Here is a 17,152-nt window from a genome sequence, read left to right as displayed (position 1 = left end):
TATATATATATCTATCATTGGTTCATTAGAAGTAAATAGATAAATATATTCAACTATATTTATTTATTTACTTCTCATTGGTTCATTAGAAGTAAATAAATAAATATATAGTTGAGTATATATAGTTTAGTGTATACATAGTCTGCAAAATGTTAATTATTTTACCAAAATAAGAGGGAAAATACAAAATGCATGTTATTGTTAATTAGTACTGACCTGAATAAGATATTTCACATAAAAGATGTTTACATATAGTCCACAAGAGAAAATAATAGTTGAATTTATAAAAATGACCCTGTTCAAAAGTTTACATCCACTTGATTCTTAATACTGTGTTGTTACCTTGTTGTATTAAAGCTTTAATCAGGATAAAACAGTATATTAAAAGCTAACATAAGCAGTAGCATTTACAAATAACAGCATATCTAAAAGTATGAGACAACAACAAACAAAAAACATAGGCCTACCATTAAAAGCCGTGTTTGCACAGGTTCTGCACGATCCTCTTCAATTATATCATCTGCTTCTCAATCGGGCTCAAACTGATAAGCGATATTAACAACGCCTTGTTTACAATACAACCGGAGCACATGCCGCCGAGGTGAGGGGCGGGACGGTTAGATGCGCACTAGAGGCAGTTTAGCCAATCACGACACACTGGGCTAGCTAACCAATCAGAGCCTATTGCCTATTTCTGAGGGCAGGGCTTCATAAAAGCAGGAAATTACCATCTAATTCTGCTAGATATGTAAGGCATCTTAGTACAATACACAATAGCTGTAGTTCTTTTCCAGTTAAATCCTGTGATGAGGTCTTCTATATAGAATTCTGAGATCAATCAAATCTGATACATTTTTAATGGTTATTTGTTTTTCCTTTGGGCTACTTATGTAATCAACATTTTTACCGCACGCAAACTCACTTGCTTATAGCATCATCACGGAAAGTCTCCTTCATTTCACCCAGAAAACAACAAAGAAAGTCCTCAGGTGAAAACATCAGTCAACTGAAAGTTTAATGGTATTCTTGTTCTGAGAAGCAGCCGCCATATAAACCAGTATATATAAATCAGCCGCCAAACAAGAATTAAGACAAAAACAAACTCTCCTGAATATGACTGCATCAGTCTGTGTGTTTCTCCGCCTGAGGTGTGTGTTCACACTGTTTCACTTTGTTTTTTCCCCCTCTCCTCTTATTTACTACAGGCAGCATTGTGTATTTGGGGATGATGGTAGGGGCCTTCTTCTGGGGCGGCATGGCTGACAAGGTGGGCAGAAGGCAGTGTCTGCTGATGTGCATGTCCATGAATGGCTTCTTCGCCTTCCTGTCTTCTTTTGTGCAGGGCTATGGCTTCTTCCTGCTCTGTCGCATGATAGCTGGCTTTGGGTGAGTCTGTTTCCTGCACCACACAATCTGTGGTACATCTTCAAGATGTTAAATTTGTCAAGTCCAAAACGTAGATCTTGACAGAGACTTTAAGTTTTGTAATACAAAGAAATATATAAATATGTGTAGACTACTGTTTAAATGTTTGGGGTGAGTGAGATTTTTGTTGAAATAAATGAATACTTTTATTCAGTAAGGATGCATTAAATTGATCAAAAGTGACAGTTAAGACATAATTTTTCAAAAGATTTCTATTTCTATCAACCTTGATCAGCAGAGACCCTAAAAGGTTGAACAATAGTGTGGTTGTAATATAAAAGATATATTTATATAAAAGATAAAAGCTATTGATATAAAGAAGAGAAGTATAAAGATGTTGATGGGGAAAATACTGGTTCCCCTTCAGGAACTCAAGGTGTGTCAAAATGCTAAGGGAACGTCTTCAGCGTGACCACGCTCTGAAATACGTGTGTAATCAGTCCAATGGATGGGCGAGACGTCACGGGCGGGGTGATGTAGCACCCAGGAAGCTTAAAAGCACGTGCGGTGGAACCGGCGTCAGCTTTCTATCATTCAGCATGCGCTCTGTGTGTCAGTCGCTATTTGTTGTGAGTCTTATTTAGTGTTGTTTGTCACTTATAAGCTCCAGTATGTCGAAGCTTCAGCAAAAATTAAACATTTGGGCGAGACCAGGCAGTGTTCAGGCTATGTGTTCCTCCCTGCCTGCGCTATATTTCGGGTGGGGACACACACAGTTTGTGTGTTATCTGATAGAGAGCGAAGCACGCAGAGTCAGCTCTCGAGGGACTGCGTGTGCTTCGCTCTCGGAAGGCTCTCTTTGAGGAGGGAGCCTTCACCAGCATTCCTCGGGGTGCCGGCTGTGCCTGTGGGCTTTGCATATGGATCTGGCGGAGGGGATGGAGACGGGCGAGTCCCTATCTTCTTCCTCACCCACCAGATCCAGCGCCCGCTCTCTGGGATCGGAAGCCCGCGTTGCGGTTCTTCCCCCTGGGGAGAGGGCTCGACGCTCTGCCTGTTGATGAGCTCGCCAGTTGCACAAGCACCAGTTGCACAAGCATATTATGCCTAATATTATAATGAGCAGCATTACTGGGGACCGGAGCTTGTGCAGTCAGCTCTCGAGGGGGCTGATTGTGCTTTTCCCGCTGCAAAATGCTCCGCTCTCGCCGGGCACGCTCCGAGGAGTGTGTCCGTGCCTGTGATCTTGCGGTTACGGTCCCGTTGCTGCTCAGGCACGGCGGCAATTGAGATCAACGCGTGCATTACATAATTTTCATTTTTTTATATAAATCTTATCACATCAGACCGTGTTTACTCGTCTGGTTGATATACAGGGGCTCTTAGGATAAAAGAGCACGAGTAAGAGCACGTGTTTACCTCTCTTCCTCCGAGGAGGTTGAGGTGGTCAGTAGGGGCTGCTGGGCGGGAGCAGTCCCAACCTACCGTGTTCCAGCTCCTCATTCTGGGAGCGTCACTTCTCGTACTCCCCAGAATTTAGAGTCAGAGTGGTGCTCCCAGGCCGAAGGCTTCTAGGGGAAAGGCGGATCTGCGGACCGTCATTCTCGCTGGATAGTCTTCGTCTAGACGTCCTGACGCCTAAGGCCCAGGACTTCTGAGGGCCGGCCCCCTCGGAGGAAGAGTGGTGTACAGCGCATTACACGGTGCCCGTCTCTCCTCAGTGCCCTCAGGAGATCGGTCTGCCAACCCTGCCACTCACGGTGCTTCAGGGCGCAGCGGTCTCTGGCAAGCGCTTCTCTCAGTCACCGGAAACATAGCGGTACTAAGAGGCTCGCTACCTCTTCGGAGGTCTCTAGAGCAGCTAGTTCGGCCGTCTCCTGCCGGTTCGCCACTTCAGGACACCGACCTAACCGCTCTGATTACACCAGAGGTCAGTCTCGAGAGACTGATTCCCCTAGTAGACTATTTGCCAGCGTGGAAACTACTGCCAAATGTGTCTCAGTGGGTCCTGCACACTGTAGAGAGAGGCTACCAAATTCAGTTCGGCTCTCCTCTGCCTCATTTCAACGGGGTCATTTCCACTCTGGTGGGCCCCGAGCAGGCTCTGGTAATGGAACAAGAAGTAGACACTCTCTTGAGGAAGGAGTGGTCCCTCCTCTTGGCAGTGAGTCCGGGTTCTACAGCTGGTACTTCATCGTTCCGAAGAAGGTTGGAAGTTCCTAAGGTTTGCGTTTAGGGGCAAAAGCTTACCGGGTTCTTCCGTTCGACCTTGCACTCTCACCCCGCACTTTCACGAAGTGTGTGGATGCTGCTCTGGCTCCTCTGCGATACCAGGGCATCTGCATACTCAACCACATCGACGATTGGTTAATATTAGCTCAATCAGTCGCCCACTTGAAGAGCTGGGGTTAAGACTAAACGCCAAGGGAGGTGTACTTTCTCCATTACAGAGAACCCCTTATCTGGGTGTGGTGTGGGATTCGACCACGATGCAGGCACGTCTGTCTCCTGCTCGGATCGAGTCGATCCTCACTGCAGTCGCAAGAGTGAGAGAAGGACTGTCACTCACTGTCAAGCAGTTTCAAAAACTGCTGGGTGTGATGGCAGCTGCGTCCAACGTGATATCTCTTGGCCTGTTGTACACGAGACCCCTACAGTGGTGGCTCAAGACCAAGGGGCTATCCCCGAGGGGAAACCCGCTTAGCATTCTCAAGGTCACATGGCTATGCCTACGTGCCTTAGACATGTGGAGGAAACCTTGGTTCTTGTCTCAGGGCCCGGTGCTGGGAGCTCCTTGTTTCTAGCATTGAAACACTTCCTTTCGGACCTAAGAGATCGCCATGTGTTGGTGCGCACCGGCAACACAGCGGTGGTCTCTTATATCAACCACCAGGGAGGTCTGCGTTCACGCCCCCTTTATAGGTCTGGTCTCTTATATCAACCACCAGGGAGGTCTGCGTTCATGCCCCCTTTATAGGTCGGTGCACCAGATCCTTGTGTGGTCCCAGGGCAAACTCCTCTCGCTGAGAGCAGTTCACATCTCTGGGCATTTCAATATGGGAGCAGACATCCTGTCAAAGCAGGGGCCGAGGCCCGGGAATGGAGACTTCACCCTGAGGTGGTGAAGCAGCTATGGAGAGTTTTTGTCCAGGTTTAGGTGGACCTTTTTGCAACTTGAGAGACATTGCACTGTCCCCTCTGGTTCTCTCTGACTCATCCAGCTCCACTGGGGCTTGATGCCATGGTACAGACGTGGCCGAGGCTTCATCTGTACGCCTTTCCCCCGATCGTTCTGCTCCTGGGAGTTCTGGAGAGAGTGCGCCGGGACGGGGTCCGTCTACTACTAGTGGCCCTGTTCTGGCCGGGCCGAGTATGGTTCTTGGACCTGATTTCCCTCCTCAACGTCTCTCCATGGGAGATTCCCATCAGGAGGGATCTCCTCTCACAGGCGGAGGGTACGATCTTTCACCCCCGCCCGGAACGGTTGAAGCTGTGGGTGTGGCCTCTGATGGGGCACAACTCATAGCTTCCGGTCACTCAAACGAGGTTGTTGAGAACATCCTCCAATCCAGAGCTCCCTCCACGAGGAAACTGTACGACTTGAAGTGGAAGCTTTTCACTTTTTGGTGCGGAGACTGCCTCCTACAGGCCCGTTTCTCTGCAGGGTTGACCCACTCCACCCTGAAGGTCTACGTGGTGGCCATTGCGGCCTACCAATCCCCTCTCGGTGGCCAGTCAGTGGGCAGACACCCCCTGGTTACACGTTTCCTCCGCGGTGCGCTGAGGCCTCCGGCCAGAGAAGCTTATGCTAAGCGGTGGATCAGGATGCTATTCCATAGCCTTGAGTCCTCTGATCTCCCCTCGCCTCTGGGGGTCAAGGCTCCGCCTGTGATGTCTCACCCATCCATTGGACTGATTACACACGTGATTCAGAGCGTGGTCACACTGAAGGCGTTCCCATAGTGTTTCGACGCAGTGTCTCGTTCCCTCAAGGAACCATGGTTACATGCATAATGTGGAGACGTTATGATTGTGGCTAATATTTGATACCATAATCCATATCCTTGTAGGGTTTTTTGAGCACTTACATCCTATGGTGATTCTTGTGAAGTGTGTAATGAAGACTCCCTCACACAACACTGTAAAAATATCTCTGCCGCTCTTGTGTGTAAGCAAGCAGACATAGGAACCTATCCATTTAACACACTACCTAGTGTACTGTAAGGAATTTAACTCATTGAGAATGTCTCTCCTATTCTGTAGATAATAGTCTTTTTCAGACAGGCAATACATTACATCTGGCTGGATCAATAGCCTCTGCAGTGCTGCGTTCTTGACTCTCTGATTCTCCATTGCTGGTGGAGACTGTCTGTGGGTCCATGGCTAAAGCACTTGTCCCTCTGATGATGGAGTTATTGTGAATCTTTGAACACATTCGGCTTGTGCCTCCTATTAGGCATTTCACAGAATGTTGTTGCTAATTAAAATGTCCATATGGTTGTAGTGATGTACGGTACCATGTACAGTTAGATTTCTTAATGTTCTTGAAAGATACCAAAATCCTTTTTTTTCAGAATTCTTTGATGAATAGGAAGTTATGAATAAATAAAAATCACTGCGCTCAACTTCAGTTTTGGGTGCGTAGATCAATCAATAACATCACTTTCAAGTAAGGGATCTGCACTCGCTCTGTCTTCTTAATAACTTTTCAATTTATTTAAATTTTGTGACAGAGCAATCGACAGTCAAACGTTTTGGCAGCAAGCCTTCTTCAGTGAATCATCACTGAAGGCGAATAGAATGTTCTTTATTGCCCTCAAGCAGAAAAACATTCTTTCTTTTTAGTAATTTTTTAGCAATTAAAGCTTTTTTTATTTTTAAGCAGTTTTCACTTTTTTTTAATTTGTAATTTTTAAGTCTTAAAATATTTTTGTCTGCATAATGTGCTGTACAAGACCTTTTTAGGTTGATTCTTCTGGTAAGTGTAGCATTATCAATACTTTCTTGAGCTGTTTTTCAACCAGTGGCAGATCGTTTGGGAAACCATATTATTTTTGCAATTCTGTTTGGTGATGGTAGCAAGTTTTATTAACAGAAATTACATGCTTTAAATTACACGCTTAAACACAGCTTAAATAGGTCCACAGATCCACATGTTTTAAAATTACGCTATAAAGGAAAGTACATGAAGTACAAGAAACAGCTGTCATAAATTGCTGAGCTTTTGGACCCTCTGAACATTATTCTTCCTTGTCTTGTCCTTCAGGATTGGTGGAGCAGTGCCCATTGTCTTCTCATACTTTGCTGAGGTATTGGCAAGAGAGAAGCGTGGAGAGCATCTAAGCTGGCTCTGCATGTTCTGGATGATTGGAGAGATTTATGCCTCCGCCATGGCCTGGGCCATCATACCTCATTACGGTAACAGAACCGCTTGTTTTGCTAATCATCATTATCAAGGTTTTTAATTATTAGTGAAATTTGACAATATTTTTTTTATTTTACATTGTTACAGAATATTTCTATTTCAAACAAATGCTATGCTACATGTCTAAAAACCATGGGACTATAACTGTACATGTCTACAATAACATGGTTTTATCAAGGTACAATATCCAAAAAACTATGATGATGCTTTAGTAAGCAACCAAAATTTGAAGATAACAAATGTTAGCTTTTAATTTCCATATAAATGAAGTAACACAAGACGCAGGTAGAGTCCGATTACAACAATGTTCTCGGCGAGCTCAGGTCAAGGTGTCTGCTGTTCCTCCAGCACGTGTGGGCTGTCCTCTCACTGGCAGTGATGACTGTGAGGGAGCGGAGAACATTGGAGCTTTAGGTTAAGTGATTAATGTAGAAACAGAGCACTGCAGGGATATTTAAAGGATGAAGTGACTCCTGTGAGGGAAAGCATAGCCCGATGATTTATGAGAACCTCTACTCTGGAAATAAGCTGCACTCATCAGTAACAAAATGATGGAATAGAGGGGAAGGGAGGAGGAAAGGAGGTGAATGGATATGGAGAGGAGTCTCTCGGCCAAAACGACAGACCGTTTTCACTCCTATTTTGGGAGGCGGGGGGAGGTGTTTGCTCTGTTTTGTTCTCTCTGAATAGATCGTAATGAGGTTTTTCTCCTTGCGTTCTGAGACAAAACGAAAGGAGTGCTTGATTTATGAATGGCCCACGGTGGAGCCCAAGCAGGGGACAAGCTGTCAGACACAGTGGCTAGGAGAGTATTAGGGAGTCTGTATTATAGTCTGGAATCAATGGGAAACAGTCATAGGCTCTGTAAATTGGGTGCCTGTGTATACAAGGAAGAGGAGCAGCCATGGGTGGGTAGTTTACATTCAATCTCCCTTGTTCTCAAAGTATATGGTCATTTAGTGATCATTTACTGTATCTCGCTGTCTACATGTGCTAATATTTGACGATCTCAATCAATTTAATCTAATATGCAAGTTGCATAAGCCCAAATGCATTATGGCACTACATATGTATTTTTGAATCAGATTGAGAAATTATTTAAGATCTACACCACCCCTTTTACTATATCGAAATTTCATTATAATTTAATTAAATTATAAATGGATGATTATTTCGTTTGTTTGGATGTAAACTACTGTGGCATGTATAAAGCTACTGTCTGTGACATGGCATATCTCTTGAAGAGGGCGCACAATTTGAGGTATTGTTCATGTTTTTAATGCTGACAGTCTGGGAGTTATGCACCAAAGTATACCAAAGGGTTTGGGGTTTGTTTAAATCTCTGACTGTAATATTAATGCTTGCTTTAGCAAACACAACTAATAAATATAGCTGCAAGCAGCGATTCAAGCACTTAAGGCATTTAAGCACATAAGGAAAAAGACATTACATATTATTTAGCAAGCCTGTAACCACCTAAATCAATTATTAAAAAAGCATTTTTTGCAAATCCAGGTGATTTACCATAGAAATATGGCATTTTTATGAAGTTTATGACTGTTATAGCGCCAGATGTGGTCCGATCTCCCTGAAATTTTGCATGCTTGTTTAGAATCACCTGTCGCATATGGTTTCGTGAAGTTTTGAGTTTTTGTTTAGGCTTTATTGGCTTTTTGATATATTTGGACAGGCCCCTTTTCTAAAGGACCCCGTTATAGCTTCCCAAAGGGTAAATTTTAACATGTTTTTGGTAATTATTGACCTAGAGAGTCCAGAGAATTGCACTGCGGTAGTTTTTTCCAGATTGAGCGAGAAACCTAGGACTAGTTTGCAAAAGTAGGTTTTTCACATCTTCTCAATCATTTAAAAAACGGTTTGATTGCCAGCAGTGGTTCTAGAGGCAAAGTTTTTTCGGAACGAGGAGGTCTATCATACGATATGAATATCGCGTGTATGTGCAGAAAACCGCGCAATGCACAATCATTTATGCCCCAGTGGCTGATTTCTTTCAAATTTCTCACAGACCTTTGGGATTCGGCTTGTGCCTCCTATTAGGCATTTCACAGAATGTTGTTGCTAATTAAAATGTCCATATGGTTGTAGTGATGTACGGTACCATGTACAGTTAGATTTCTTAATGTTCTTGAAAGATACCAAAATCCTTTTTTTTCAGAATTCTTTGATGAATAGGAAGTTATGAATAAATAAAAATCACTGCGCTCAACTTCAGTTTTGGGTGCGTAGATTAATCAATAACATCACTTTCAAGTAAGGGATCTGCACTCGCTCTGTCTTCTTAATGACTTTTCAATTTATTTAAATTTTGTGGATACCACCCCCCAGTGGCCGATTTCTTTCTACCTTTGGGGCCGTGAGTCAAACAGGCCCACCAAGTTTCGTTCCGATCGGCCTCCATTAACCTTGTCTAATAGATGCTCGAATTTCATCGGCCAATGGCGGCCATGTTTTTTTGAGATACGCAAATGTCCCCATAGACACTTGTGGCACTTTGGACCAAGACCGTGCACAGCAATTTTCATGTTGATAGGACAAATGGTTGCCTATTTATAGCCATTTTTATGTTTTTCCCCTCTTATAGTGCCACCAAGTGGCCAATCTCCGCGATTTTTTCCCTGTGACCTCAGCTAGAGTTCTTACATAAGTGTTCAGAGTTTGTCGAAGATATCTCGTTCCGTTCAGGAGTTATAGGCATTTTACTAAAAGTGGCCGTGCCCCCTTCAAACGTTTTTGAACATGCGACGGTGAGTCGAAAGTTAAACTTTTTTTGATAATTATTGATATTCACTCTCCAGAGAATCTTTCTGCACTGGTTTGGTTCCGATCGGGCAAAAAACCTAGGACTAGTTCGCAAAAGTAGGTTTTTCAAAATATGCGAAATACCTGAAAATTTTGCCAGGCTCTCGATCAAATCTGAGGCGTGCGTTTTGTCCGGCATGAGCCAAGGATTCCAATGACATAAGACACTTGAGCCTGCGATTGACGGTTTAGGAGTTATAAGCGATTTCGTACTTTCGACTAGTACTACCATCCCTCCAAGTTTCAAGTCTCTACGACTTACGGTTTTGTCTGCACAATCAGTTTTACGTGGAAATCGCTCATCTGTGACCATTCTAACAATTACAATAGGGTTTCAGCGCTACGCGCTTGAACCCCTAATAATTAATGAAATATAAATGGAAATGAGATTGAGCTGCATACTGTGCACTGTATGTACTATATGGGTAATTCATCCTGGCACTTTTAAAAGCTCTGTTGCCATTGATCACTTGGTTTGTACATCCACATACAAACTAAATACAGTCCTTCCTAGCATTCCTAGCAGTCCTTCCTACCAGTGGCGGCTCGTGGGTTGTGCCATTTAATTAAGCTGACTGCTGTAGCCTATATCCAGCTATGTTTTCCCTTTCCCTAAATTTGTATATGTACTGTTTGAATGACAGCTTGGTAAATCTGTTGGCAATCAAATATTCAATATCGCTATACTCATCATAAGTAGGCTACTTGGTACATTATCAGCGCAGCGACAGACGTTCAAACTAATATCACGTAATTTACGTCTCTATGATGATTGGTTGATATCAGAAGGGAGGCTAGCCTCCCCTACTAGGTTTCTTTTCTCAACACTCCTCAGCACTGAAAGTGAACACTCAATGGTGATTGGCTAATTTTGTTTTACCAACGGAGGCACGAGAGCTCAGCTCTCCCCCGGCCTCCCCCTACCCTTCTCTATCATTAGTGGTTGTAATTACATCAGCAGATTCCGCACATTCGCGATAGAAAAGCGGCACTTTCACATTATGGTATTACAACTGTGAAATTACAAACAAAAAATACACATTCTGAGACATGAACTAAAATGAATTGTGAATTGTATTAACATTAAATCGTCCTCCTCCCATTTTCACCTCAAAATTATGGGGAAGCTGTGCCTCCCCTGCCTCCCCAACGAGCCGCCACTGCTTCCTACTATAAAATTCTGAGAAGCTCTATTCCAAAATATAGTGAACTCCCTACTGTCCACTGCCTACTCAGCTCTCTTTTAATGCGGCATGAAAAACAACCTTATAAGTAATTTATTTGGAGCGCTGTACATTAGCAGGAGCTGTATACAACATATAGCCTAAGTGGTACAAAAGAGGTTAGGCTCACAATTTATTTCAATAGAGTTTGGAGTTAGCATGCTAAGCTAACTCCAGAGTATCTTCACACATGAGTACAAAGTGGCTAATAAAAACACATAGAACACAAATATGGTGAATAATCTTTTTTTTTTAATTACACTGAGGTATTTTAGCCATGATTTTCAGTACTGAATAAACATTTATCCAACCTCATGTGCCTCTTTCAGAATAGCATATTAGAATATCACTTTTACTGTTTTTACCATATTTTTTATGGAAGAAATAGCAAGAGTATTATGCTTGTATTCAATTATGAATTCATTGAGCTTGCAGTGCATTCTGGGATTCTCTTCTTCATAAAGAAAATGAGGTGGCAAATTTAGGTTTCTTTTGGTGCCTATGATGCTTTAAATTACTGCATCTGAATGCAGCTTGCTAGGTTTTGGAACATAATAAAAAAATAAATGTCCTTACAATTGGAAATGTTTCAAGTCATTGCAACATTTACTTTTACACAGTTTGCGTGTGTGTGAGTGTGTCGTTTTATTAGCATTAAAGCTGACTGTGAGTAGAGCCACAGGCAAGCCACTGTACAAAACAGTAGGTCTGTTATAGCTGCTGACTCAGTCACCCTTTTCCTCAGTCAATTATGCACATAATCTATGTAATGAGATTTCCAATGACATGGGTGAAACATTAACCCTCTGGGCTTGCCTGCTGTTGCAATCACAGCTTCATAACTCTCACTTATACTGCAGTGTAGTGTTACCTTCATTATTTACCACAGGTCCTCACAGAGATACGCTAATGAACACACACACACACACACACACACACACACACACTGAATTCAGTATTCCATCATGCCGTATTCCTCTTTTTCAAAACTCTGGATTTTTTTATGTACTATGTGTATTAGATTACTTTTTCTTTTTTTTTTGTTATTTTTATATGTGACCTACTATGATTATTTAATTAAAGAAGTAGATGAGTTTGTTTCTTTATCAGAACAGATTTGGAGAAATTTACCTTTACATTACTTGCTCACCAGTGGATACTCTGCAGTGAATGGGTACCGTCAGAATGAGTTAAAACAGCTGATAAAAGCATCACAATAATTCACAATTAATCAACACAACTTCAGTCCATCAGTTAATGTCTTGTTAAGGGTAATTAATGCACTGGAGTTGTGTGGATTACTTGTGGATTATGCTATTTGGACTATTTTGACGGCACCCATTCACTGCAGAGTATCCATTGGTGAGCAAGTGATGTAATTGTAAATTTCTTCAAATCTGTTCCATTGAAGAAACAAACTCATCTACATTTTAAGCAATTTTTTATTTTTGGGTGTACTATTCCTTTAATGGTCACTTTACATTACCATAAGTGAAAGACACTTTTGCCTTTCAAAAGGACATTTCCACTTTAATGATATCATTAAGACCCTACACTGTTTTAAAGCTCAGTGCATAAGACATTACTGGTAAAGAAGAAGATGCATATGGAGGAGAAGTAGAAAAGGAGCCACTTAAAATGAAATATAATGAGAAAAACACATTTTCAGCCTGGGATACTTTTATTGCACTCTCTGAGTTCATGACAGTCTTAAAGCTGCTTTACGTGATTTCAGAAACCTGCCTGACACCACTTAAAATTAGAAATGCAGAATAGTTTTGGATGGTGTGTTGATGAGTCCTTTTATATATATATGCACTTACGAATATTATAACAGAACTGGGCAATCACGTATCTCAGTGTGCGTTCTGTTTCAGATTTATTTCAATTAATGAAAAATAATTTTTAACAGTGTTTTAGATTTAGATTTTTTTTATTTAGTTATTCCATACTATGTTGCTAACTCAAATCAGAACTGCATTATAAAAGGAAGCCCAACCTATTGCACATATTAATCCTGATGTTTTTCAGTTCCATCACCTGGAAAAGACACACCACACTCATCTCTTATGTAATCAATCAGCATTGGACAAAAGAAATGGACGTGTTCACTCAGACCATAATCACTGTGACATGCCAACAGTTACTGATAAATGTTTCTAGTTCAAATCCTACAGTCTTATGGCTTGAAGTGCTACCAGGCAGCCAAGCTCTTTGTCTGTGCTGGATCAATAACATGAAAAATTGTCTGATGTTTTCCTCAGGCTGGAGTTTCAGTATGGGCTCAGCTTATCAGTTCCACAGCTGGAGGGTGTTTGTGGTGGTGTGCGCTCTCCCCTGCGTCTGTGCCGTGGTGGCCTTAACGTTCATGCCAGAGAGCCCAAGGTTCTACTTGGAGGTAAGGAGTGTGTGAAATTAGGTGGAGAGATACAAAGAAAGTGGATAATTCATTATAGCTTTGGTTGAGTTTGAAATAACAGTAATTTACAAATAGAAAATGGGCAAAATCCATTTCAGATGCTTGTGGCTGCTTTCTTGTTAACTGCATGTTTCTAAAAACATCAGTTTATGACTTGAACATCTGAAGAAACAGCCTGACTTAAGGGAACACGACTCTCTTTGAAGCTAATGACGCGTGCTTGTCGTGACTCCCTACGCCCCTCTTTTAGGCCTGCCGTGGCAATAGAGGTGGGCGGCTGTCATCTAGCGCTGCGGTTTCCACTTAATCCAGTTAATCTCTTAGGGATTTTTCTGCTCTATCCTTTCAGGTGGGGAAGCACGACGAGGCCTGGATGATCCTCAAGCAGATTCATGACACAAACATGCGAGCGCGTGGACAGCCCGAGAAAGTCTTCACCGTGAGTCGATTCCCTCACTGCGCTAACTTTAAGCTGCTTAGAGCACCAACCATGCATTAAAGTTGCTTAAATTCATACGATTGTCTCATCCTGCCCTGTATGTGGGCTTCACAGATGTTTCTGGTGTCATTTATTGAACTGCTTGGTGAGGGTGATGAAGATCAAGCTGTCATCCAAATTGGACACTCTTATACCTCCCTAAGATATTCTCTCTCCCGGGCATTAACGGTTTGCTGGACGACCGTTGATAAGGTGTAAACCATTAAAATTTGAAATCAGTTCTAATCAGGTGGACTTCGAATTTTCAGATTCTAGTCCTTTCAAAACCTGAGCTAGCAATAAAATTAATGATTAATTCCCTTATAGAATGAATGAGTTAAATTCCTTACAGTACTTACATTGTTGTTGTTATTCCATATTATGTTGCTAACTAAAATCAGGACTGCATTATAAAAGGAAGCCCAACCTATTACACATATTAATTCTGATGTTTTTCAGTTCCAGCACCTGGAAAAGACACACCACACTCAGCTCTTATGTAATCAGTCACCGTTGGACAAATTAAATGGATGCGTTCACTCACACCATAATCACTGTGACATGCCAACAGTTACTGATAAATGTTTCTAGTTCAAATCCTACAGTCTTATGGCTTGAAGTGCTACCAGGCAGCCAAGCTCTTTGTCTGTGCTGGATCAATAACATGAAAAATTGTCTGATGTTTTCCTCAGGCTGGAGTTTCAGTATGGGCTCAGCTTATCAGTTCCACAGCTGGAGGGTGTTTGTGGTGGTGTGCGCTCTCCCCTGCGTCTGTGCCGTGGTGGCCTTAACGTTCATGCCAGAGAGCCCAAGGTTCTACTTGGAGGTAAGGAGTGTGTGAAATTAGGTGGAGAGATACAAAGAAAGTGGATAATTCATTATAGCTTTGGTTGAGTTTGAAATAACAGTAATTTACAAATAGAAAATGGGCAAAATCCATTTCAGATGCTTGTGGCTGCTTTCTTGTTAACTGCATGTTTCTAAAAACATCAGTTTATGACTTGAACATCTGAAGAAACAGCCTGACTTAAGGGAACACGACTCTCTTTGAAGCTAATGACGCGTGCTTGTCGTGACTCCCTACGCCCCTCTTTTAGGCCTGCCGTGGCAATAGAGGTGGGCGGCTGTCATCTAGCGCTGCGGTTTCCACTTAATCCAGTTAATCTCTTAGGGATTTTTCTGCTCTATCCTTTCAGATGGGGAAGCACGACGAGGCATGGATGATCCTCAAGCAGATTCATGACACAAACATGCGAGCGCGTGGACAGCCCGAGAAAGTCTTCACCGTGAGTCGATTCCCTCACTGCGCTAACTTTAAGCTGCTTAGAGCACCAACCATGCATTAAAGTTGCTTAAATTCATACGATTGTCTCATCCTGCCCTGTATGTGGGCTTCACAGATGTTTCTGGTGTCATTTATTGAACTGCTTGGTGAGGGTGATGAAGATCAAGCTGTCATCCAAATTGGACACTCTTATACCTCCCTAAGATATTCTCTCTCTTTTAAATACTGAATATACTGAAGTCCAACTTAAAAAATACACACATTTCATTGCATTACATAACAAAAAAGTATGAAAAGCCCATATAGACTGCAGGCAAAAGTGGACCAAATCCGATTTGAGATCTTTTTCTTCAAACTTTTCACCAATTTACACTTGAATCTGATATGTAGAGAAAAAGAAAGATCTGAGTTATAAATCAGGGTTGAGAACTATGGTTTACAGTGTGAACGTAACTCTAGTAACTGGTGTTTCTTCTTGTAGGTGAACAGAATTAAGATCCCAAAGCAGATTGATGAGTTTGTCGAGATGCAGACCGAATCTGGCAACCTTTTCTCAAAAGTGATCTTCAGGATAAAGACTGAGCTTCATGGGGTGAGATTCATTATGTGTAACCTTTCAGAAATAATATCATCTATGTAATCATTAGCATAAATTACTGAATACGTTCAAATAAAAATGATTAAAACTCCCTTTTCTGTCCTTCCAGATTTGGTTAAACTTCTTGAAGTGTTTTAATTATCCAGTGAAAGACAGTACAGTCAAACTTGCTATTGTGTGGCTCACACTGTCATTTGGGTAAGATACCTATCTGTTTGTCTGTCGTGCTGTCGTTCAGTCTGTCATTCTGTCTGTCTCTCTGTCTATCTGTCGTTCTGTCTGTCTGTCTGTCTGTCTGTCGTTCTGTCTGTCTGTCATTCTGTCTATGTCTGTCTGTCGTTCTGTCTCTTCTGTCTTTCTGTCTGTCTGTATGTCTGTCTGTCGTTCTGTCTGTCTTCTGTTGTTCTGTCTGTCGTTCTGTCTGTTGTTCTGTCTGTCTGTCTGTCTGTCTTTCTGTCTGTCGTTTTGTTGCTCTGTCTGTCGTTCTATCTATTGTTCTTTCTTTCTTTCTTTCTTTCTTTCTTTCTTTCTTTCTTTCATATCATTAAAGAACTCAATACTTCTGCAGGTATTATGGTTTATCCGTGTGGTTCCCTGACGTCATCAAACATCTTCAGGCCGATGAATACGCCTCCAAAGTACAAAGGCATAACAATGAGCGCATTGAAGACTTCACCTTCAATTTCACCCTTGAGAACCAGATACACACTAATAGCTTATTTATCAATGACAGGTGACTTATTCAAACTGTAACAGTAATCTTCTTCTTATTGTACTAATTCTTATTCTGTGTGTGCATATTATCACATAAATAATTTTCTTTATCCGTTCCTCAGGTTCATAGGTATGAAATTCAAGTCTGTCACTTTCATCAATTCCACTTTTCAGAGCTGCTTTTTTGAGGATGTGACATCAGTTGGATCTTTCTTTCGAAACTGCACATTTATTGAGGCTGTCTTCTATAACACTGGTAAAACAGTCATTTATTTCTGAACATAAGTGATGGGAAATCTGATTTTTGGATCTTTAGTGGGCATCACCAAAGCCATCCCCATTCTTCTGGCCTCCTCAGTGCTCGTAGGCGGAGGTCTGGTGGGATTGCGACTACCTGACACCAGGTCAAATGTCCTCATGTAACCCTTGTCGGAGGTCTGGAAAAACTTAAAAGGCTTGACTTAACCCTCATTCCTCATTGTTGTACACTGTGTACTTGTATTGTGTTCATAACAAGATACTTCTCAATTAGGCATCATCATATTTTGACAATCTTTAGACTTTCGTTGCAATAATAAAACTTCTGCACCTTTATACTGTACAGTTAATTTAACCAAGACCCTCATGTTTCCTTGGGACATTTTAGAGGTTTATAATGGCCCAGGAATGAATGTGAGCGTAAATATTAATGTCCCCTTATTAAGACTTGAGCAAAACAACCTATTAATGAGCAGTTCAAACCTGCTGCAAGTATGCAGAGAGGATGATCAGATACGCCGAAAGCTCAGCACAGCTGCATCACACCTGGCTGACTGAATCCTGAGAATT

At 42.0% G+C, this 17,152-nt stretch overlaps 1 protein-coding gene across 1 annotated transcript in view; it reads left to right on the top strand.

Moving 5' to 3' along the window:
- The window catches only part of LOC107685256 (synaptic vesicle glycoprotein 2C-like), a 37,123-nt gene extending 20,376 nt beyond the window's left edge, over positions 1 to 16,747 (top strand). Inside the window, exons 3-11 of the mRNA XM_016481776.1 lie at positions 1,206 to 1,386; positions 6,632 to 6,783; positions 13,095 to 13,228; positions 13,599 to 13,688; positions 15,494 to 15,604; positions 15,720 to 15,808; positions 16,179 to 16,343; positions 16,447 to 16,580; positions 16,641 to 16,747. Coding sequence (XP_016337262.1) covers positions 1,206 to 1,386; positions 6,632 to 6,783; positions 13,095 to 13,228; positions 13,599 to 13,688; positions 15,494 to 15,604; positions 15,720 to 15,808; positions 16,179 to 16,343; positions 16,447 to 16,580; positions 16,641 to 16,747 — 1,163 coding nt within the window. The remainder of the gene's footprint in view (positions 1 to 1,205; positions 1,387 to 6,631; positions 6,784 to 13,094; positions 13,229 to 13,598; positions 13,689 to 15,493; positions 15,605 to 15,719; positions 15,809 to 16,178; positions 16,344 to 16,446; positions 16,581 to 16,640) is intronic.
- The last annotated feature ends 405 nt before the right edge of the window (positions 16,748 to 17,152 follow it).

This window comes from Sinocyclocheilus anshuiensis, unplaced genomic scaffold (genome assembly GCF_001515605.1).
Source record: "Sinocyclocheilus anshuiensis isolate Anshui unplaced genomic scaffold, SAMN03320099.WGS_v1.1 scaffold577, whole genome shotgun sequence".
NCBI classification, from domain to species: domain Eukaryota; kingdom Metazoa; phylum Chordata; class Actinopteri; order Cypriniformes; family Cyprinidae; genus Sinocyclocheilus; species Sinocyclocheilus anshuiensis.
The sequence above is the reverse complement of the archived record's forward strand: the minus strand, read 5'-3'. Positions and strand labels throughout refer to the sequence as shown.